Raw genomic sequence first — 23,779 nt, 5'->3', positions numbered from 1 at the left:
AAAGAACCACGATCACGCTCGTGTATGAAATTAAATCACCATCATGATCGCGATTTTGCGATCACTGTGATAAATAACTGTTAGTGATTTTGCACGCCGTCTCTAGTTTTTTAGAGTAAGTAATTTTGGGTTACAGTAAGTCTTGCTCCGCCACTGTCTGTAACCATCTGTAACTACATCGCTATACAGGGTGTCCCAAAAATGTTGTAACACCTTGAAAGGGGTGATTCGGGAGGTGATTTGAAACAACTTTTTCCTTAGAGAAAATGTTATCCGAGGATTCGTTGAGGAGATAGTAACGGAAAACACTGACCAATCAGAGCGCGAGTATGCCGGTGGAGTGCCCTCGGTAGCGTATGAGCGTGGACGCCTAGTCATTCCAACGGTATACGCGCGCTCTGATTGGTCGGGGTTTTCCGTTAATATCTCTTCAACGAAACCTCGGACAACATTTTCACTAAGGAAAAAGTTGTTTCAAATCACCTCCCGAACCACCCCTTTCAAGGGGTTACAACACTTTTGGAACACCCTGCATTATAAAAGTGATGTAACGAAACGTATACAAGGCGTAATGTAACTTGATGTAACTTAGCAGTGAATGGAACTTTATGTAACATTGACATATTTTGACATCTACGATCTATCGACAAATTGTGTTGAATGTGAATATTTTGTCATAGTTTGTGACCAAAACAACGTTTATCTTCGATACTTGCTTTTAAGTTTCAAGCATGAAAGTTTATTCTTTCTTGTTTTGTTCCTACTTTCTTTCATGAAAAACAATGTTTTACAAGGTTTACGGTTATGCGTTGTGTGCTTTTATCATCTTAACATGTAAAGTTGAACAGGATGTAGTTAATGCACAAGTCAAACAATATCGATCGCATAGGAGAAACTGGTGGGTAGTTACATTCTCCTATGAAAGAAATACGCGTGATAAAAATGTTGAAGAATAAAGCCTACTGGAAATTTGAATGTTCATTTTTATGTTAAATCTTCTCCCCTGTGCATAGTGTTAACTTATTCTAACTTTTTAAAGATTAAATGATGAATAACAATTTAAATTAATTATGTGACAATACGGATACAGAATTGAGTTGAAAGAGGGAAGGGTGTTGAAATTCGTATAAACTATCTGATAATATACACAGATGTATTATTATACTTCAAAAACGTTACGTGTTGTGGATATATTGAAGATCTTTTGTACCGTTTGAATTGATTGATAGTAAGTTGTTTCAGTTTTATTTGTAAAATATGTATTTATATTCAGTGATATACATACGTATATAGAACAAATATTTTTACTTAAATAACATTTTCACATTGTGAAATACGAAGTGTATAATAATTTTCGTTTATATTTTAGTTGCTATAATTTACTTTTATCCTATATTACAGTTAAACTTATTATCAACAAAGTAATGGGCTAAAAATGAAGCTTTATAAGTTGATAGTACATCAAAAAACCTTTAGCGAGGAAGATTTAATAATTAATCCAAAAGATCATCCAGGTATAAAAACTGGAGATGTTGTTGAAATCTATCATCCAGAAGTTGAATTCAGTCGTCTGTTGTTACAAGTCACATCTTTTAAAGATGATTTACAAGGACGGGAGACAATCAGTGTGGAAAATAATGTAGCAACAATGTTTCAACTAAGAACATTTGGGGACGTTTACATGAATGTTGTAAATCCAGACGATGTTGCTTTAAATTCTGTTGAACTTACTTTTAAAGATCAGTATTTAGGGCGTAGTGAAATGTGGCGCCTAAAAAACAGCTTGGTATAATACCTTCTTTTCTTCTGTAGACAGATTTAGATATTTTCAATGTTATCATTTTTATAATTCATACAATTTTTCTTCAGGTTAACACTTGTGTATATATGAATAAGAAAATTGAGTTCTGTGGTGGTAGCATAAGGTGTCAAGTGTATGAAATGTGGTCGCAAGGTGATCGTGTTGCTTGTGGTGTTATAAATAATGATACTAAGGTACGCATTTAATTATAATATACTATAAAGTACTGAATAAAATAGTACTGAGTAAAATAGTCTTTTTACAAGTATGACTTTCAGGTTGTATTTCGTTCTTCAACAAGTATGGTATACCTTTTCATTCAAATGAGTTCAGAAATGTGGGACTTTGACATTCATGGAGACTTGTATTTTGAAAAAGCAGTGAATGGGTTTTTAGCTGATTTATTTCAAAAATGGAAGAAAAATAGCAGCAATCATGAAGTGACGATAGTTCTATTTTCAAGAACATTTTATAATGCTACTAGTTTGGAAGAATTCCCAAATCATATGCGTGAATGCTTACAACATGATTATAGGGGAAGATTCTATGAAGATTTCTATAGAGTAGTAGTACAAAATGAAAGATTTGAAGATTGGAGTAATGTATTAGTACAATTACGTAAACTATTTACAGATTATCAAAAGATTGTGTTAGAATATCATCAAAAGCCAGGTGTTACTATACCAAAAGCAATGAATTCAACAGCAGCACAAGGCAATTTTTTAGAAGTCTTAAACATGTCTTTAAATGGTAATAATTATTCTCCTATACTTAAATATATCATCCAATATTCTTATTCCAATTCTCTTATAGTGTTTGAGAAACATTACTTAGATCGTAGTTTTGAAAGAACTGGTCAATTATCTGTAGTGATTACACCTGGTGTCGGTGTTTTTGAAGTCGATAGAGAGTTAACAAATGTTACAAAACAAAGAATTATTGATAATGGAGTTGGTAGTGATTTAGTGTGCGTTGGAGAACAACCATTACATGCAGTTCCTTTATTAAAGGTATGCTTGATACACTACTTTTATTAAGTAATATTGTAATAGTATTATAGTATATTAATATTCTCTGTCTGATTTTAGTTTCATAATAAAGATACATCAATTAATGCACCAGATGACTATAGTATGCCACACTGGATTAATCTCAGCTTTTATTCAACAAATAAAAAAATTCCTTATTCGACATTTATACCTCGTATAAAACTTCCACAAAGGGTATCAAAACAACCAATAGAAAATGGAAAATTACAGTGTAAAAATAAGCTTTTACAGGAAGATCCAAGAGAATGTTTACATAATACTTTATTTGACTATGATGCATATGATGCGCAAGTTTTTCAATTACCTTCAGTTCATACTTCAAGGTATAACATAAATGCATGTTATATTACTAAGATTTACAAAGCAAATGTTATAGCTTAAAATTTTATAAGCAAATTTTATATAAGTAGTCTGCAACGAGGTACAACAAGAACTAAAAAAACAAGTGTTGCAAGCATGGAAACACATAATAATGCACAAATACTGAAACTTCTAAAAAGAAAAATGTCAGATCCTGATATTCATCATCCACCACCTGACATACATTCACCCCCAGCAGCTACAACAAGAAGTGCAGCAATCTCGATACCGCATAGAATGGATGATGTTGCTAGTAGCGAATCTAATGGAGAAGTTAATGGCATGTACTTGAACTATTTCAGTAGAATATACGTATAAATATAATCCTATAAAATAATACTTAATAATTTCCTACTAAAAAGAATCAAGAATATCAGTGAAAAGCGATTTAACAGATTCTGAGATATCACCACCATTTAGACCAGTCGTTGGTAGCGCTGGAAGTCCAACAAATACAATATCACAACCAACAAATATCATTAGACCTAGCAGGGCACTGATTAACCCTTTTGATCCATCTCATGTTACAATTAAGCTTACCAGCAACAGACGAAGATGGACACACATTTTTCCTAAAGGTAAATAATAAAAAAAAAAATGATTGAGCAACTGTTTTAACTGAACCCATTTAACTGTACAGGACCAACAGGTGTGCTTATACAGCAACATCATTATCAAGCAGTGCCAACACAGATGTGTTCACAATCACAGTCTGATACTATTTCTACTATAAGCGGATCCCCTATGGAACATAATGAAATTTCAAACTCAAGTCAATTTCACGATCGTTAGTATTCTATAGTATTAATTATATAAGTTAAATATTGTTATAATGTAGTACTATAATTGTCGTTTTTTTTGTAGATACTAAACATAAATGGCAAAGACTAAATCTGTCGCTATCGAGTGGTGATAAAAGTGGAAATCCGGTATCATCTACAGGAAATAAGTCTTTGACATTGTTATGGGGTGCCACTGGTGAACAAGAGTGGACACCAGCACTCACGACAGGTTTGCATATGTTCACCTGATAAAAACATTGCAGGGAAAATAGATTATTATTACTACCGGCAAAGGATATTTGATAACTTATCCAAATAACAATACTAGCCACATTGTTATTCACAAATTATCATAAAATGAGTTTACAGTTTGAAGAAAAAGTTCTGAAATAATTTTTAATGAAACAGCAGTCAATGATTACAATGCATAATATTAATTGTACATTATATATGAAGTATAATGTTTCTTGGCTGTTTTAGAACAGTAAAAGCATAGGTAAAACGTATGTGTAATATTACAAATTTTTTAATTAAAATATATTCATTACTTATAAATAGAAAATATGCTTTTAAATTAGCTTGTATGCTTACAATTAATACCAAACAGACATGAATTTACCGTTTTTTTTTATATAATTTTTTAAAGAATGAAAATAGTTGGTGTATACTTAAAAAAAATTTGTTTCATATAGATTGAATGAAAGTTTGGCACACAATAACACAAAACCATCATGCATAAGAAGTATTTTCATTCTTAGACATGTTCATATTTATTTTTGAATTTCATTGATCATTTATATGAATAATATTAAATTTATTTCCATGCTGTGGTGCGTCTTATTGGGATCCAACGCTGGACGCATTGACGCGTGTGTGATGTACAACTATGATGTCATAATAAACAGCAATCATAGGTTAGCGCCATACGTTATTGGTGGTTGATTCGGTTATGGTACACATTTATTTTTAGAATATTAAATTTATAGTAATTTTAATTCTTCATTGCTCTAGTTTTTACTATTCTTCTATGCATGTATGTTCTCCATTAGAAAAAAAAATAATTCTAATTCTAGAGTAATTTCTATGAATAGTGATCTATTAAATACTTATCAGTATTATGATTATGTATACACCTACTTAAAAACTTTAATTATTTTCTATTTCTATTTATTTCATAACTTTGCACTATTTTAAATATATATGTTTTTAGTGATATATTTTGTATACACTATGATTTACCATTTCTGATTCACAATTCTTCAAACATTCTCTCATCTGCTTTATATACCTCTTACTTTATCACATCGCTTTACTTACTGTATACGTTTCCTTATTATTAGTAATGAGTTTTTGCAGTATGTAGTATTTAATAGAATTTGTTACTAATATACAATAATTTACGTTTGCATTAACTTAGCACATTCTTTCTTTTTTTATAATTCAGTTAAACTACAATATAATTTGGTTGCACCAACTATCCATCAACATGTATATGTTTAGAATCTAATACTTCTATTGTGAGTTCTATTTTGCTTGTTGTGCTTCATACTGGTATAAAACTGTGTACTTCATTATGTTGAACATTCATTGTAATATATTACAATTAATATAATTTGCATTGCATGTTTACTTAATTAGTATGATCATAAGGTAGCACACCTGATACTAATAAAATCACTATTTTCAATGCATATATGTATTTTTGTATTAGATGCTACAAATAATTACATCTAATGTATATTTAATCTTGAAAGTAACAACACTTTAGATAGATGCCTACTGTCTGTATTTATTAATTATACATTTATTCGTTTTATTTGTATTCTATACTTTATTTGTAGGTGTTGATTGGAAGTCATTGACAATCCCAGCATGTTTGCCCATTACTACAGATTATTTCCCAGACAAAAGAAGTTTGCAAAACGATTATGTTGTATCAGATTACAATCTTCTACCAGATGACGTTAACGCAGATTTCGCTCAACAACGAGCGATATATAAGAAACCTTTAACAACTGTGGAAGTTTTCAAAGAGTTAGTGTCGCAGCGACTAGCGCAAGTATGTATAGATAATTATACATTTATATCTATTTAAAAATTATTATCATATACATGTTATACAAATTTACAACTATCTTAATATATTAAATTTGTTGTCAAGGGTTTCCAATTAATTATCTTACCTACAACTAACAAGACTCAAAGCAATACCCCCGGTAGTAATGCTGTCCCAACAATAAGTTCTGTAATGCGTGGTCGGCAGACAGAATCGGAACCTAAAGAATATTTATTAAGTATTGGTAGAATTTTTCACAAGATATCTCTGTTTGATAACTGTATAACAGTTACAAGGTATCGACCAAGGTGAGCAATTTAATTGCATTCAAAAATCAATGAAGTATGAAGATTTAATAGTTTATTATTTCATATTTCGTAGGCATCCTTATCCTCCATTCAACATTCATTACCTCTATCGATTTCATGCACCACATCATGATACATATGAAGTGTCGTGGGTATCTTTTACAACAGAAAAACTTGAAAATTACAATTGGAATTATTTAGACCATTATATTTGTACAAGGGGTCACACTGATTTTGCGTTGGTAGAGGTAAGAATTTAAGTACATATATCATCCAAAAAGATTATTAAATAATACATGTAATATCTGTATAATTTGTTAATTTTTAGGCTCTCAAATACTGGAGATTTCGTGTATTCTTACTACCTTTACACAATTCTGCAAGTCGAAAATTTTCAGAAGGATCAACAAGATGTGACATATATACACCTCTAACCGCAACTGAGCAAGTTTCCCTCATGGATGGATTTTTGCGATTCATCGAGCTGTGGCCAAATAAAATACGACGTCCGAACCCCAACAAAAATTGGGTAATTTTTTAATAATAATTTCTTTATAATATAATATAATCTTATTATTCAATTAATAGGTTTGTTAAACGGATATAAATTAACTACTTCTTATATAGGTGGACAAAATTGAAAAATGTTCTATGTAGTGTTTGATATAAAAGGTTACTTATGTTACCTTATTTTTTTATTTTTTCAATACAAATATTAAGTTTTGTTTAATTGTTTACTTTGTATCATATTATATCTTATTACCGCACTCTAAAACTGGATGTCGCATGCCTCATGTACAATGCCTAAACAATGCAATTTATATCAATGCTTTTAATTTATTTTTGAATATTTATTTATTTAGTATATATTATTTCATTTGATATCAGAAATTGTAATTTTCTAATATCGTTTGTAAAAGTTTTAGTGCAGTGTCTCCGTAAGGTTTAGTGTGTTCCCCAAATGGTGCACTAGACATAGACTACGTTTAGATGGTCCAGATTTACGTCTAAGAATGGTCTAAATTATAACATCGTTATACATCGAGAAACATTAATTCTTGCTCCTTAGAAAAAAGTCTATCAACTTTGGCACCAACTAAATTCGCTTCCTTTTCGGGTAACGTCTCAGTTGGAACCAACAGCTTTCTTTTAAATCGATGCTAACTTTAGTATAAATCCTGGCCGTGTAATCGTACTCATATATACCTACCAAGCAATAACATATGAGCCAGTAAATAATGGAAGAAAGCACGATTTTTTTTTTATAAGCTTTTTAGGCACTAAAGTAATAATGATTATAACATTTTTGAAATAGCAACATTATATTACCCATTAACTAATTACTCTGGTGTAACATTCGTTAAATATTACAGCCAACTGGTCACCAATGCCGAAATTACACAATTACACGAAAGATGTACACGTAACAGTAGATTCAAATAGATTAGTGGAATGTTAGTTTAGGGAGGGGTATTTAGCATGATATGTTTCAGAACCCTTCAACTCTAGGTGGTGTTCCCCCGAGAGATCCCGCCTCTCACTTGACCAGACGCAGGCACAGCACGAGCCTGATAGTCCTCACTAACCAGGTATATCCTCGCATCCTGTAGCCTCGATATGCTGAACCAGGTGTCAATGACATCATTATTGTTCTTAGGTTTCGAACTAGATATATTTTGCCTTCTTGGCAATCAGGAACACTTCAAAATCTTTATCTCTACACACACATACACACATCACCATTCATTTTCAGTGATACTAAATTGCAATTCAATTTAATCACTCTATTTTTGGTTATATATTATTTACAATATTCAGACAGCTTCCATAACATACTCCACAAGGAACAATGCAACCATGCTTGATATTTCCCTTGAATGTGCACATGATTTAGCAAGCTTTTATGTAATGCAAATTGTTGACGATTGTTTTATTTCTTATTTTTTTTAAATAATTTAGTAATCCTCTTGAAATATATAATGTTAACAATTATGTCATTACAGTTAAACAAACCCGATATACATCTTCATGATCACGAGCTTACTCATACATTTACAGTTACCCATACTCTTCATCATGCTTTTCAGACCAGTCTAATTGGCAGCTCTCCCTTCAGAGAGCGACTTGGAAGCAATCGTCTACCAGAGAAACCAAGACCAAGGTTTGAAAAAGCTTAGATTGATGATTTCGGCATCGTTGCTTTTTACAAATGTAATGGTATAGCTTGTAGCATATCCTTTTTGTAATGGTGGACCATTGTGATTTGATATTTTATGATTTTGCGTTTTGCTTGTTTGCTTTGCGTTGTGAATATTTAATTACTAAACAAAATTGATTTTTAACTAATTATATAAAATCTTGATATAATACTCAACGAAAAAAAGTAAGCTTTCAGTATGATAGACACAATAATATTTGTTAGAATTTAAATTATTTGTTTGTGTTTATAGTTATTAAATAGTAATTAGTTTTTCATCTTAGAAAAACCATAGTGTACAATAGTTTCTACTACCACTGAAGTTACTACAGTACTTTCACAATTTTATATTCAAATATGTTAAACAAATTTTGTTTTAGGAGAAAAGATTATTGATAAAAACAATACTACAAATACTATAAATATAATACTATAAATACACATTTCTTAACAAATATGTGACACATTATTGAGGATTCTGCATACCATTTTTAACAAACTGCACACTTGCATGGTTTATGAAAAGGTGGCAATATTAAAGTTTGTTTCTACACATATTTTGTACATGTTGCATAAAACAGAACTCCCTCTAAGAATGCTGAGTGAAATCTATGCTTTGTAATATGCTTACAAATTCTACATGCTTTCACAGTGGTGATAAGTATAAAGGTACCTGTAATGCGTCTTACTCTGAGAGGGTTGCGATCAGAATAGGGAAAAATTGTATTTGTAAATGTTTAAGAAAATCTCTGTACATACTGCCCATTCTGTATCTTTCAGCTGCTTTTATCTTTCTTTCCATCAGTTAGTAAATATGCAATACGGAGCAATTGTACCATTTAATTTTGAATTTGAGAAAAGTGTATTATTGTAAATTTTTAAATATATGTCTGTAATTCTACAAATGCTCTGTATAGTAGAGAATATTGGTAGTGAGTGAGGGAGTGACGGGGTTCTCTGTACAGGAGAGGCATGTAGTGAATACCGCTGCGACTGCCCGCACGTGCCTCGACACTCCTCGCCACGTGCCAAACAGGTTGGTTTTACTTCTTTAATTTTTTAAAATTCATATTAAATATTTGCTATTAATGACAGGGTATGTATGTACATATCAGATATTAGACCTGGAGAGATTTAAAGAGGAACACTATCTTTCAAAAAATCAATTTATTTTAAGAATACTGTTCTAAAGTGTTAAAACAAAATTCAAAATATTAATAAAACATACAAAATATGAATATAATATAATTAATATAAATAATAAATCCATGAGTCTAATGACATTCATTTGTTCAATACAGCTTCTAAAAATTCTAATTTCATTCAGCTCTGGCTATTAAGACCAGAGAAATCCACCCTATCATACTTTTACTATATGAACTCTAATGTGCATACTAATACATACAATTTTAATTTGTACACATTAATTATTGTAGTAATAAAACAAAAATTCTGTTATATAATCTAATATGATATTTATAATGTACATACATATTGGTTGAAGATATACTTGATGCTAATTACTGTTTCAAATAAATGCAAATGATATGCATATGCAAACAAATTTTGTGGCTTTTCACAGTGCAATTTTGAACATTGCTTAATTTTTTGGTCGCTTTACGTTTTATTCTTATGCATGGTTTGACAACAAATGTAATTAATACATAATTACATTGTGTTTCTCGTCTTTATTAGGTCAGGTTCCAAAGTTATGGATAGAGGTCGAGTTTCACCAGCTAGCGAAGCTGTGTTACCCCTTTCGCTTGAGCAACAGCAAGATCAATTTGATTCTAACGAGGATAGGTAGATTTAATGCTAAAGTGAATTAAATTAGTTGTTTTACGGATTTAATTAATACATATAAAATTCATTCGCAGTACAAATATGGAGTTAACAAAGATAAAAAGTACCACACCAAATAATGAAATTCTAGAAGCAATGAAACAGCCACAAAGTGGTGTAGGATTCCTTACACAACATCCATCTCTACCAAGTCAAACATTCGTTAGCGCTGACGCAGTGCAGTGGTTAAACAATCATATCGAAGGAGGAGTAACAGTGGAAGGTGCTATTAACATTATGAATGTAAGCACGGATTCTTTATATACTTGAAAGTAATCGATTATGTTGTAATAATATCTCTTAATCTAGGGCATGATACAAGACAAATTAATATGCCATGCTTCCAGTGACTTTTCCAAACCATTTATTCTAGGATTTTATTTATACCATGTAGTACAGGATAAAGAAAATCAAAGAGGTGAGAAGTACGCACCATGCATGGCATCAAAATTTACAAGTTATTTTTTTGTAACATTTTCATTTTTAAACAACAGATTATTTTTCACCCACGGGTGACTTGCAAAGTTTTGAGAACGAATGGGTAGAGGTGGAAATAAAAGCACCGAAGGGTTGGTGTGAGCCCACTTCGCCAGGAATTTTTCCAACGATATCTACTCCAATAACTATACCTAGTTGTGATGCTATCGATGAATCAAATGTACCGTCATTTCTTAAAGATGATTTAGACTTAATAGACTCCGTAGACGATAAAGATTGGCGCGGTAAGTAATTATCTATTAGCACATGGATTCGTACAATTTTCTTCTTCTTTTCCACATTCCCTTTTTTTTCAGTTTTCTTGCATTCTATTATACACTATTTTCTTTTCTGAGTTCCTTATTCCTTCTTCATATTTCATTGCACTCTTCCCAGCAGTTTTTCGTATTAAGTTTCTTTTTCCTTCTTCTCTTACTATACTCATTTATCGTAGTCGTAGATTAAATTTTATCTAACATGGCTATTTACATCACCAATTTGTTTTTCTTCTAGTTCCACCATACAAACATACTTATTTAGATAGTGATATAAATAATAGAAGCGACAGAATCGAATGGGGACATTTAAGGTATCAATCCATATATAAAGTGGACCATTCTTACGAACTTGTAGTGCAATGGGTAGCATCTTCTGGCAGCATAGTTGCTGATCTTGTAAGTGTGTATATTATTCACTATATGTTGTTTTACAATCAAATTTCTGGCGATGTTACTATCAGGATTAACTTTTATTTTGAAAAGATATTTGTATGGCAACGTAAGGCTCAAATGTGTGGGATTCAGATGGTTCCTATTCCCAGTGATTTATTGGCGCTACCATTCACTTTGAAAAGTGATCCTTTAAGGGGGCCTATTTTTATACCACTAAATACAGAGTGTCTTATGACAAATAAACAACATCTTTTTGAAGGTTTGCTATTCAATTCGATATTGATATAAAATTAAACGTCGTACGATTTTGGTTTGACTTGGATATTGTATTAAAAAATATATTAATTATAGAATTTCAAGAAGAAAGCTATATACAACGATTATTTCTCTTTCAAGAAGCAATTGTACAAAGGTTTGGCTTTGTCCCATGTTTAGTAGAAAGTACCGAAAATGATCACCAGTATGTGCATGTGACTGGCAATGCATTTATACTTATTCCTTCTACAACAAATACAAAGTTGCGTCCCCGAATGGCTACTAATATTGTAAGACGAAATACGGGACAAAAAGGATATCCAGTTCACCCCGATCAGCCTAGTCCACATGAAGCTTATATTACGAGACATGTTAGTGGGAAAAACAAAAATGATTACAGTATAGACAGAAGGGTAAGTACTTTTAATTCGTCTTGCAAATAAACAGATTGAGAAATAATTTTGGTTCATTTAGATTGGATTTCTTTGGTCATGGAATCATATGCTTAGTCGAAAATGGAAATCGTCATCTACATTGACCGGTGATGAATTATTTCAAAAAAAGCTCATTCAAGATTTTAGGCATTTTTGTTCAAATGGAGATAATAGACTGAGACAATTCTGGGAATGTTGTTGGGATGTAAAAGAAAAGTCATGTACACGGACAACTTAATGTGTCAATGTAACACAGGTATTGCTTTATAAGTTTATATTTGAATTACATCAATAACGGGATTTATTTTCGCCATAATTAAACGTGTACCTCTTCTAAATTGTTAGAGAACCATTTAAAATGTAACATGTACCTGTGATACAATTATTATTATGATAAAAAGAAAATGTACAAATGAACCTAAAAGCAATGTTTGTGATATACATTTACGAGTTTACTTAGTTCGCATAAGGCGCATGTTGTTTTTACGAAAATAGTAATAATAAATTTATAATTTTTGTTACTTATATGTGTATTGATGCACTCGCAGAATGAAAAAAATAATGTTATATCGAAGTGAAGTAATCTGTGTTTTTAGTCAACCAAAATTGTTTAGAGGGACGAACGTTAACGAAGAATATCATAGCATTTACATATGTATATACACATGTAATGCATATCATCTGATATAACTAAATTTCAATCTTAATTTAAAAAATAATAATATTATTATTGTTAATAATATAAAAAGTCTTTCTAATGAATATATAATATATTATTACTTTAATTTTTGGAACTTTTAATAGACTGACATAGTAACCTAATAGTATATTGTATCATACATGTCACGAACATATTTTTGCATCATAATGTTACAAGTTTTTCAACACGATATAGAACAGTAATAAATATTGGTAGAAAGAAATTATTATGTTCAAATTACAAATGATTAATAATTATTTTGAAATATTTGTACCTCAATGTAAATAATAAGTATATATTTAATCTTCTTAGAAACCTGCTTTAGAGGGAGGTGTCGCGAAGTATTTTTTATTTCTCTTCATAAACGTTCTACTGTAGAAACACAAAGATGTACATATAATTATAATATACCCAACGAATAAATATTAGCTAAAAATTAAATACAAACCTAGAAGCAAGTGGAGTATTGAAGAAGCCGCGAGAAGTGCTACGTTTAAGTAGAGACTCTGTGGACGGTGTATGTCTTAGTTCTACCGTTTTATGAGTACCAATGCTGCTTAAATTTTCGGGATTGACAAAATTTGCCCAGTAATCCGACGGAATTTTCAATAAACTTTCTACTATCTGTAAGAAATTATTTGATTTTTTTGTTAAAGAGCTACTTAGAACTAAAATATATCATTCATGAATTACTTACTGCGACTTGATTTTTCGTTTCCGAAAGCAAAGAAGTAGGTGACGGTTCTTGACAACTATAACCCACCAACGTAGGCCCAAAAACTTTAGCTAGATTACTTATAGGCATTTTACATTCTGGACTACTTGAAACTCTTTGTAAATGCAATATCAGGAAAGCAAGTGTATCTCTATTAGGTTGAGGTAGTTCTGAAATTGCTTGGTATAAAGCAGCATCGGCATCTTGTTTGTCAATAATTGTAGTGGCACGAACAAAGTCAGCCCATAAACCAACTGTAATTAATGGTTCTCGTAACGACCTTAAACAAAAAAATAAATGTAACCGTGTTACTTTCATCTTTATTAGGAACAAAATTTGTAAGCAAACATACCTGAGAAAATCTTTAAGAGTAGAGCATATGGTAGGTATATCAACATCGGAAAGATTAGGAGCTCCTTTGCCTCTAAGAAACTTTTCTTTCAAACATTTCACTTCTGTCAAACCACCATTCACTCTGTATAATCCTTGTTCGCTCATTCCTCTTAGTTCCACTTCATTGATACAATGAACAACCAATGATGGTACCATAGGTGGAATCATAGGTGTATAGTCTGCTATCGTTCCCTTTGGAATAAAATATCATGCTAATTTTACGTAATAATTTAAAGATTTGTAAATATGACACAATTACGTACCGACGTACCGCGTAGAGTAGGCGTGTTTCCAGTGGGCACACAAGGTAATGGTACTAAATCTTTACATTCTGTATGAGCTGTAGCTTTACAGTCTCTACACTTTAGGGCTACTTTTCCAAAACGAATTCTGAAATAATACTTACTATAGACATCTAAATTACTCAATTTTTATATGAAATATGTTTGTACCTTTTATCACAGGGTGTACAAACTTCTGGTTTAATTACTGTTTTTGACATAAAACTGTGACCTCTCGCGGATTTTGTATTTAATGTGTATCCCCCTATATTTGGACTAGGTTTGAAAACACCCTCAGAATCTGATCCCGATGTAAGAATTTCCGCTTTTGGCGCAGAAGGCTATAATGTAATTCTTTTTATATTGAAATTATATAAGGAATATAATGATCGATTGTTTAAATATGCAATAAAAACTCACAGCAGTATCAATATGCGTTTGTTTCATATCGACAGGTGTCAATTTCGATTTACTACGTTCACTACTTTTATGTCTTTTGCACGAGTTATGTAGAGGACCTTGTGGATCTATGTTCTCGTCTCCAGGTATAGTCTCAATTACAGAAGATGCAGTGATAGTACCTTCTTTAGGCATTACTACAGTAGTTGTAGCTACTATTCTATCAGATGCATTTAATTCTGCAACTTTTTGTAACGTGCTACGACGTTTCTTTGTAGAATATTCACCACTGGGTCTGTGTTCTTTCCATTCTCGTTTCTTTTGATTTTGTTGAATAATTATACTGGTGTCTAAGTCATCTTCAGACTTTGAAAAGCAACTTAAATCGCTCAATATAGAGCCAGTGGAGTCCAGCTCCGCTATAGTATTCAATCTTAAATAACAATTATTAAATATAATCACAAATGTTAAAAAAATGTTTTCATACATGCAGAGAGACTCACTTGTCATTATGATGTAAATCTTTAATGTGGATATTACTGTGACGTCCATTCAGTGTAGTATTATTTAAAAATTGCAGTTTCTCTCGTGTTTCATCATTTAAATTCCTACCACCATCATTAAATAAAAGATCTCTGGCCATAGCAATTTGTCTTTCCTGTACAAAAAAATAATGAATGTACGTTGTTAAACATTACAGAACTATAAAATATTATACATACTAATGAGTTTCTCTGTTCTTCTACAGTCCGTCTTTTTCTTTTTTCCTCATCTAAAAGCCTCCTTGCATGACTCAATTTTCTATCCAAATCAGCTGCTTCTTGATGAGCTTTGTCCAAGGCTGAATGGAGTCGTTGACATTCTTGTATCGATGCCAGCCATTTTTGCCTCATTTCCTCTTGATTTATAGCAAAATGTAAAAATTCTGCATAGAAATAAAATATACTTTAATTTTCTTGTAGTACAAGTAAAATGAGTACGAAAAATATGATGTGATTATGATTTTCTTGGTGCTATGATTTGACCATGTTTTATGGTTGACAACCATTCTGGTTTTGTTATTCACTTTTAAATATAATCAAATGGAAGTGAGAGAGTATGGATACATTTTGCATTTGATTACACTATTCACTGAGCTACGGGATTGTGTTAGTGTTTGATTACATTGGTTGCTAAGCTATAAGATCAGTTTTGCATTAATAATAAATTAGTTTTGGCTTTCCTGTATTCTAGTAAGTTAGTTTTCAACTATTGTCGTTCAATCTATGATTGAGAACCTGAAGGTTTTAATTAACATAATTTATCGGATAAACAATGCCACAAACTGTAATTCTGTATCATGTTTAGTTTAGAAGTTAAATTCATTTAAAGTTTGATAATATCATATTTATAATGAATATAATACATAAACTAAACATAATAAAAAAGTACGGTTTACAGCATTATTTCCCAATAAACCATATTAAAGAAAAGTATGCTTTGAAACTTATTCATATAGATTCACTGTGTAGGTGTGATTATTCTTTGGTGGTTTGATAGGCATAGCCCCCGATCATAGTTAACTTGATAAGGTGTTATAGAATTATGTTTCAAATAGTAAGAGATTATGTATGCTACAATGATTTATTTACAGAATGTAAAGAAGCTTTATCGTCAAACACCAAAAGCCTCAAAGAAAGGTCATCGTCCTTCTGTCAAAGAAATGTGATATCAAATTTTAACCCTTTGTAGACCTATGTCGACTGAGGCTCGACAATAATATACTGAAATCAGAAAGCCTAGACCGCACAGCATTAAATAAATATAACTTGTAAACTAAACATAATAGAGAATCGTAGTTGACGACATGGTTCAACTAATAAATTATAATGAATAAAAATATGATTAAATCATGGCACCACGGAAATTGTTATCTCCCCAAAGATAGGATGAGTAAATTTGGAACACCCAGACGTGTGAGATATATTAAATACAGGGTGTTCAAAAAAAAGCATTCAATATTTATATGGTATATAGGGCACACTGTACTGAGTGAAAAAGCTTTAGTAAACATAGGTCAAAAGGTCAACCGTTTCTGAGATATAAACATTTTTGTTTGCTAGTATCATCGTGCAGCTAAGGCACTTCCATTACCACGACCATACATAAAATGCATATCTGCCATTTATCATTCAAATAATACGCTGACATTTTCGCAATACTCTTTTACATTTTCATGATATCTAAATTGCTGATCCGCAACTGACTAAATCTCAATGAAATCTACTATCGGCATTCGAATGGGAACATTCAGAACGCAATTTATAAACACTGACATAAACATCGGATGCGATGGAAGCAAGTAAGTCAATCATGACACTAGCAAACAAAAATGTTTATATCTCAGAAACGGTTTACCTTTGGACCTATGTTTACTAAAGCTTTTTTACTCAGTACAGTGTGCCCTATATACCATATAAATATTGAATGCTTCTTTTTTAACACCCTGTATATAAGAAAAATTAACAAAATACAGATGTGGGTGTTGCTTATGTGTAATAAATGAAACATTGTAGGGGGTGAGTTCCTTGATAACTAAAAATTCAAACCTTCTTCGCAAGCTCCATTTATGAGCACATCAGTACATCGCACCACTTCATCGTGGCTTGCTAACATCGATAACGAGGTGGTCATTTTTTAATTGATATAGACCTATTCAAATGAAATTGCAATATTTATGTACGGATCACGCAATAAAGCCTGCGACGATCCTCTGTAGATTACTCCACTGTTGAACCGATTACACTGTTACAAACAACGATTCATCGAACTTTCATACATAAATTTGATAACACAACGCACATAAGACATTTCTGTTATAAGTTATTCTGTTATAGGAATATTCTCTTTAAATTACATTTCCCGATAAACGCTCACAATATCGCGCCATAAAGCCGTTGACGTTACACCATGTTACACGTTGAACACGCAACAATTGCTTTTCGTCGCAATTTGAATTGGACCAATCAGAAAGGCGCCTCAATAAATTACTTGTTTGCTCGCTAGGTGGCTTCCGTTTCGATGAATGGAAATGACAAAGTTCCTTGGTAGCTCGCTTGATGTCTCAGGTCTCAGGTCTCTGTTTAGCGGGAAGTCGGATCAACGGGAAGTTGTTTCGAAGTTTCTAATGTTTTATAACCATTATTAATTCTTACGAAGGAAAGAGTACCGATAAAAATACATTTGCTTGAAATTAACACATGAAGATACCACCAAAGAGTAAAGGTATTTAAACTATTAACATACTCACCTTTCTTTCGTTGAAAATGTTTGTAGAAGACGTTTCATTACAATGTTAACCAGAATATCAGAAATAAGACCTTTTATTTCTAAATAATAGAAGTATTTAATTCTATTACTGGAAAAGTCGCGAATGTTACATATTTATATGTAAATTAGTTTTCACCAGACGTTAAAGGTGCATAAATTAGTAATATATTCATGTTTTTCTTTTCTTAAAATATACAGGGTGTCGCAAAAATGGTGCAACACCTTGAAAGAGGTGCGTCGGGAGGTGATTTGAAATAACTTTTTCCTTAGCGAAAATGTTGTACGAGGCTTCGTTGAGGAGATATTAACGGAAAACACTGACCAATCAGAGCGCGAGTATGCCGATGGAGAGCCCGCGGTAGCGTATGAGCGCGGACGCCTAGCGCGTAGCTTACGCTCCACCGGCATACTCGCGCTCTGATTGGTCGGGGTTTTCCGTTAATATCTCCTTAATGAAGACTCGTACAACATTTTCGCTAAGGAAAAAGTTGTTTCAAATCATCCCCCGAATCACCCCTTTCAAGGTGTTACATTTTTGGGACACCCTATATGTACGATATCATTAGTATCTAGAGACGCGGTAGCGTCTTGGCGCCAAGTACATGAAAAATTATCCGTCACCGCGTATATATACCTGGCGTTGAAGCTACCACGTATCTTTTACAGGAGAGATGGTCCATTCCAACCTAACCTGAAACTTCTTTCATGAATATCTCAACACGCCTGCAATATTTTCTAAATTTAAAGGCATTTATCTAATGTAAATCGCATATAAGCTTTCGAATAAAACCAAAATCAATAAAATCGGTCCACGTACAACTGAGATATCGTAATATCATGTCATGAGTCTGTCAGAAACGGTATTTTTCGTATGATTTTCCCGTCATCAACCCTTAACCAATAGGAGGTAAGCAAAAGCCGAGTGTCGTTCGTCGACTCTCGGAATCACTCGGTTCGGCATGGCTCGTCGGCCATCGAGCGTCGAGAGCCGAAACAGATATCATCGTTCATAACCTGCCAAGTGTCAAAAGTTTTTACATTATTGCATTATTAATTATATTTATATCAGCAAAATGTTTTCAATTTAGACTTTTTATGTAGGGTTCAATAACAAATTGCAGCCAGTGTTGTAAAGTGTTGATCGATCTTGACTACAAGGTAAGTTGTCAAAATCTGAATTGCGAGATACCTTTGTTCATACAGAATAGATCCATACCACTAAAGTGTTTGGAATTTAGACTTTTTATGCAGAACTTATAGAAATGGAGTCATTTTCTCATTTCATAATTAACATTAAAATTTCTTGCAGGAAGAAAAAAAAATGCAGGTATATATAATTATTTATAAATTGAACGAATAAGTGTTTATAATTAATAAATTATATGAAATATATTTATATTCGATTTGTTATCTCCTCTCCCTTTATTTTACTCTATTCAATTAAAAAAACAAATAATAATTTAGACTTCTTATGTAGAGTTTACAGAAATATCACTTTTATTTTTATAAATTTAAAATAGATTCTATATAATAAATGATTTGTAAAAAGAAGTGAAATCCGATAAAGTACTTCTAAAAAGTAAAAAAAATTACGCCAAGTACATGAAAAAGTAGAGGACTCAAGGAGTTATCATTGAAAAATAGAAGATCCCCATCAAAAACTACAAGAAACTAGAAAATAGAAAAAGATGTGAAATCGAAATAAGCTTCCAGATGATTTGCCTAGATTTCCGCGGCCTGGAAGTCAAATGCTTGGCGTGGCCAGGCAAGGTCAAGGTGTCGTCGTATAAGATTAATTATTTTAAAACCCAATACAATGAAAGTGTACTCATAATATTGTCAGAGTTTTAAATTGATAAATTATCTGAAAGTCTGTGAGAGAGAAAGTATAGGTATTGAGGATCTAAGAATGCCTTGCCTGGCCACGCCAAGCATTTGACTTCCAGGCCGCGGAAATCTAGGCAAATCATCAGGCAGCTTATTTCGATTTCACATCTTTTTCTATTTTCTTGTAGTTTTTTATGGGGATCTTCTATTTTTCAATAATCACTCCTTGAATCCTCCACTTTTTCAAGTATTTGGCGTAATTTTTTTACTTTTTTGAAGTCTTTTATCGCATTACTATGGCAATAAGAACATTAGGAATAATTCTAAATTGATTAAAATCTTGTATTTCTAATAAAATCATACGAGACATAACACGACTGAACTGACTTCGTTGATTTTAGTTTCGTGTACTAAAACATAAGTGATACCAAAATCTTCATCTTTTTTACCTATGGGGCATTCCAAGCCATTTCGACCACTTTTGGGCCGGACCATTTTTGATTTGGTTGAAATTCGTTTATATTGTAGCAGATGAACATTATTTAGATAAAAGAATTATTTAAATAGAAAATCGAATAAAGATACATAACTTTATCTTTATTCGATGACTGTCGGATAAAAAAATGTACTCGAAGGATGAAGATAACTTAAATTATCTTTATCCGAAGGCTAAAGATACCTGCTTTATCTGCAGAGTTTCACCCGTCGCGTCGGTAAGATAGTTTTCGCATTTTCATTTTTATCCGAAATTATCGGATAAGGGTCGGATAAATTTTCAAGCTGTGTTTAGTTTGACACTTAATTTTTGTCCCTTTTGGCCCCCCCCCCCCAAAAAAAACTTTGATTTTCTCCCCATCTTATGTCACAAGTCCCACCATGGTCCGAATTCTTTTTCTATTTCTTTTTTTAATTAAAAATAATTTTTTTCATGTTTTCGCAATTTAACGTTGCTCATATAATAAAATAATTTAAAATAAATAGTATATCCACGATGTTTAATATTGCATATATAATATAAACCTAATGAGAAGTTTTTTATATAATTTTAAATTAATTTTATTGTCTAATAATAAAATAAATAAGTACTTAATTATTTCAAATTAAAAATTTCTTAGTATTACTAATAGTCTAGTACTACTCGTATATGACACATATCTCATTTTTAGCGTGTTCAACATAAATATACCTTTATATCGATTTCTTTATTTGGATTCATATTTCATTTTAAATTGACGTGAATAGTATTTGAATTTGCCGCTATAATTCACAAGAGTGCACAGGAGACCGAGCAAAACTCCGAGTTGACTTCAGCGACAGTTGAGGAAAAAGTAGGAAGCTCCGGGACAAGGATAGATAGATCTTTGTCTCTCCAATGATGCTGTGACAGAGAGGGAGATACAACAAACAGAGGAGAGACAAAGACAGAACGATGTCAAACATTTGTAATCTTCCAAACAGTTATTTACATTTTATGTTCCTTGTAAAATTCCGCTATGGGCGATACTGCCAGATTTTTGAAAAAGACCCACAACAAATTTCTTGTCTTTAAACGTATTTTTAGCACGTTTCATAAGCGAATTGCAAAATCTGGGAGTATCGCCTACAGCGGAATTTTACAAGAAACAGTTTAAAAAAAAAAATCAGCCGGAAAGATCGCTTCCTCGTCTCATAAAATGTAAATAACCGTTTGGAATATTACAAATGTTTGACATCATTCTGTTTTTGTCTCTTATCTGTTTGTTGTATCTCCCTCTCTGTCACAGCACCATTGGAGAGATAAGGATCTATCTATCCTTGTCTCGGAGCTTCCTACTTTTTCCGCAACTGTCGCTGAAGTCAACTCGGAGTTTGCAGTGGACTCCGTCGCCGAAAAGATCGACGCGACATAAAAGCCGAGCGGTCACTACAAGAAGTAAATTAAGTAAAACATTTAGCCAGTAGGGGAGCTGAATGCAATTTCTGCTGTTCAAAATATGATGCTGGTAAGGTAAGGTTATGTTTTGTTTTGTTTTTGCAATATTTAATATAATTAAATTGTTATTTACAAACTATAATAACGTCAGTTTTTATAAAAGCTTGTAGAAACTCCTTTCACATCCTGACTTTTTTTTCAATGCGATAGAAAACATAAAAATTGCATAATATTGTATAAAAATAATCTTAATATATAAAAAGGTTGTTTCCATAACAAAACATGATACAAAAGGACGAAAAAGTAAAAAAAAAAAAATAAGTGACTCATACCGGGGAACGAACCGCGTCCAGCGCAAAAGATCGACTTCGCAACCTGGCACTCCAACGACTGCACCACGCTGTTTCTATGATGCCACCGACACTTGTATGGTCGTCACTCGTCAATCGAAATGTAGCTATTTTAAAAAATTTATTTCTCGAAAATGAAAGACAGTCGCGCCTTCTCACTTGCAGAGATTGTTCTACATACCCTTCTTTACATATGAAAAAAATTTGATTAAAAAATTCGGGGGACACTAGGCGATGTCTCTTTGTGAGCTCGATCTCGTTCAGAAAACGCTCGTCCGGATCGCGACCTCCCCTTGTGAGCTGTTGAACGTTTTCGAAACAGCATTTTCTCCGCGTCGCCCATAAATTATTGTAAATACTACCCGAACTGTATTATATGTGGTATCATTGTAATTAGAAAAATGTCACAAATGTAATATTGAAAGTCTCGCTTATTCGACTAGACCCTTACTTTCAGGTATCGCGGCATCACGCAGCCTATTCGCAGGTACACGGACATGCCACCGGGCGTTGCATGTATGAGTGTGTCTCGGCACGGCTGGTTGCCAGCTTTCATGGCCGGCACCATGCTGCCGAAAATTGTTAATTATGACGGAAAAGAGCAACAGTAGAGTACCTATGGGAGCTTGCGCTCTAGTTTGAACATTTATCTAGCGGAAAAGACTATTGAGAAGTCTCAAATCTGCATTGTCGAGACATAAATAGGACAGAACCAAAACCTTGCAGTCTCGTAGGCACACGGACATGCCACCGGGCGTTGTATGTGTTAGTGTGTCTCGGACGGCTGCTCGCACCAACGATACATTGCCGTCGACGTCTCGCTTGCTTATAAAGCCTACCTTACCGATGGCATGTGTCTCCTTTACTATGTGTTTCTGACTGAGTGTCTCTATGTTCGGAAACAGTTATGAGCGCTTGTAGCGACAAATGCCGGAACTATATTTTACGTGTAACATGATAATCCTGGACAGGATGCAAGGGCTTGCGTATTGTCCTATTTTTGTCTCGATAATGCAAATTTGAGACCTCTCAATAGTCGTTTCCGCTAGATAAATGTTCAAACTAGAGCGCAAGCTCCTATAGGTAGTCTACTTTTGCTGTTTTCTGTCATAATTAACAATATTCAGTAGCATATGTTAGCTCAGACAATGTGACAGCACTGTCGCACCACCATATTGCTTCTTTTGATCGCGAAGTACTGCTGAATATTATTAATTATGACAGAAAACAGCAAAAGTAGACTATCTATAGGAGCTTGCGCTCTAGTTTGAACATTTATCTAGCGGAAACGACTATTGAGAGGTCTCAAATTTGCATTATCGAGACAAAAATAGGAAAATATGAGTGTCCAAAGTAGAGAAAGAATACGATAAATTACATCTGCAGAATCCAAGTATTTGTAAGTCACTATAAGAGTTTTGTGACTCACACGATGACCAGCCCCGGATGTATTGAACCTTTCTCTTTCAAATGAGCCTCATTCAGCCCAAAATATGCTAATATAAGGACGAAAAGCGAAAAATCGTAAAGGCATTCCCAAAATCGAGTTCCGCCATTTTGTGGATAATGGTAGAGCAAGTCACGTACCAAATTTAGTTCAGGAAATCGGTATGAGATGGCGGTTACTGAGGATGACTGCTAACGTGAATATCGATACATTG

General features: G+C 32.7%; 2 protein-coding genes across 8 annotated transcripts; one reads left to right on the top strand and one right to left on the bottom strand.

Moving 5' to 3' along the window:
- The first annotated feature begins 439 nt into the window (after positions 1-439).
- On the top strand, positions 440-12,757 carry LOC128879562 (GATOR complex protein Iml1). 6 transcript variants are annotated; one of them, XM_054128833.1, is made up of 26 exons: positions 440-898; positions 1,040-1,228; positions 1,402-1,786; positions 1,870-1,995; positions 2,080-2,551; positions 2,615-2,811; positions 2,890-3,173; positions 3,258-3,490; positions 3,573-3,788; positions 3,851-3,997; positions 4,075-4,221; positions 4,898-4,906; positions 5,834-6,051; positions 6,154-6,356; positions 6,430-6,604; positions 6,685-6,885; positions 7,850-7,945; positions 8,444-8,517; positions 10,249-10,356; positions 10,431-10,638; positions 10,705-10,813; positions 10,890-11,117; positions 11,386-11,546; positions 11,634-11,802; positions 11,895-12,211; positions 12,273-12,757. In XM_054128833.1, the coding sequence occupies exons 3-26, from the start codon at positions 1,436-1,438 to the stop codon at positions 12,468-12,470; spliced, it is 4,647 nt and encodes a 1,548-aa protein (XP_053984808.1). In that variant the 5' UTR covers positions 440-898; positions 1,040-1,228; positions 1,402-1,435; the 3' UTR covers positions 12,471-12,757. The 6 variants fall into 6 exon arrangements, with proteins under 6 accessions (XP_053984808.1, XP_053984809.1, XP_053984807.1 ...); XM_054128834.1 differs by having other exon boundaries at positions 440-1,228; positions 3,261-3,490; XM_054128832.1 differs by having other exon boundaries at positions 440-1,228.
- A 322-nt stretch (positions 12,758-13,079) lies between these two features.
- Positions 13,080-17,698, bottom strand: LOC128879563 (rac GTPase-activating protein 1). 2 transcript variants are annotated; one of them, XM_054128840.1, is made up of 10 exons: positions 17,309-17,698; positions 15,443-15,645; positions 15,224-15,378; positions 14,742-15,153; positions 14,493-14,662; positions 14,304-14,430; positions 14,000-14,232; positions 13,630-13,927; positions 13,381-13,556; positions 13,080-13,301 (listed from the first exon to the last, which is right to left on the bottom strand). In XM_054128840.1, exons 1-10 carry the CDS (start codon positions 17,391-17,393, stop codon positions 13,241-13,243), a joined length of 1,920 nt encoding a protein of 639 aa, XP_053984815.1. In that variant the 5' UTR covers positions 17,394-17,698; the 3' UTR covers positions 13,080-13,240. The 2 variants fall into 2 exon arrangements, with proteins under 2 accessions (XP_053984815.1, XP_053984814.1); XM_054128839.1 differs by having other exon boundaries at positions 13,080-13,304; positions 17,309-17,697.
- Between the last annotated feature and the right edge of the window lie 6,081 nt (positions 17,699-23,779).

Source organism: Hylaeus volcanicus, chromosome 7 (assembly GCF_026283585.1).
Source record: "Hylaeus volcanicus isolate JK05 chromosome 7, UHH_iyHylVolc1.0_haploid, whole genome shotgun sequence".
Lineage (NCBI taxonomy): Eukaryota > Metazoa > Arthropoda > Insecta > Hymenoptera > Colletidae > Hylaeus > Hylaeus volcanicus.
This window is presented reverse-complemented; position numbering and strand designations above follow the sequence as displayed.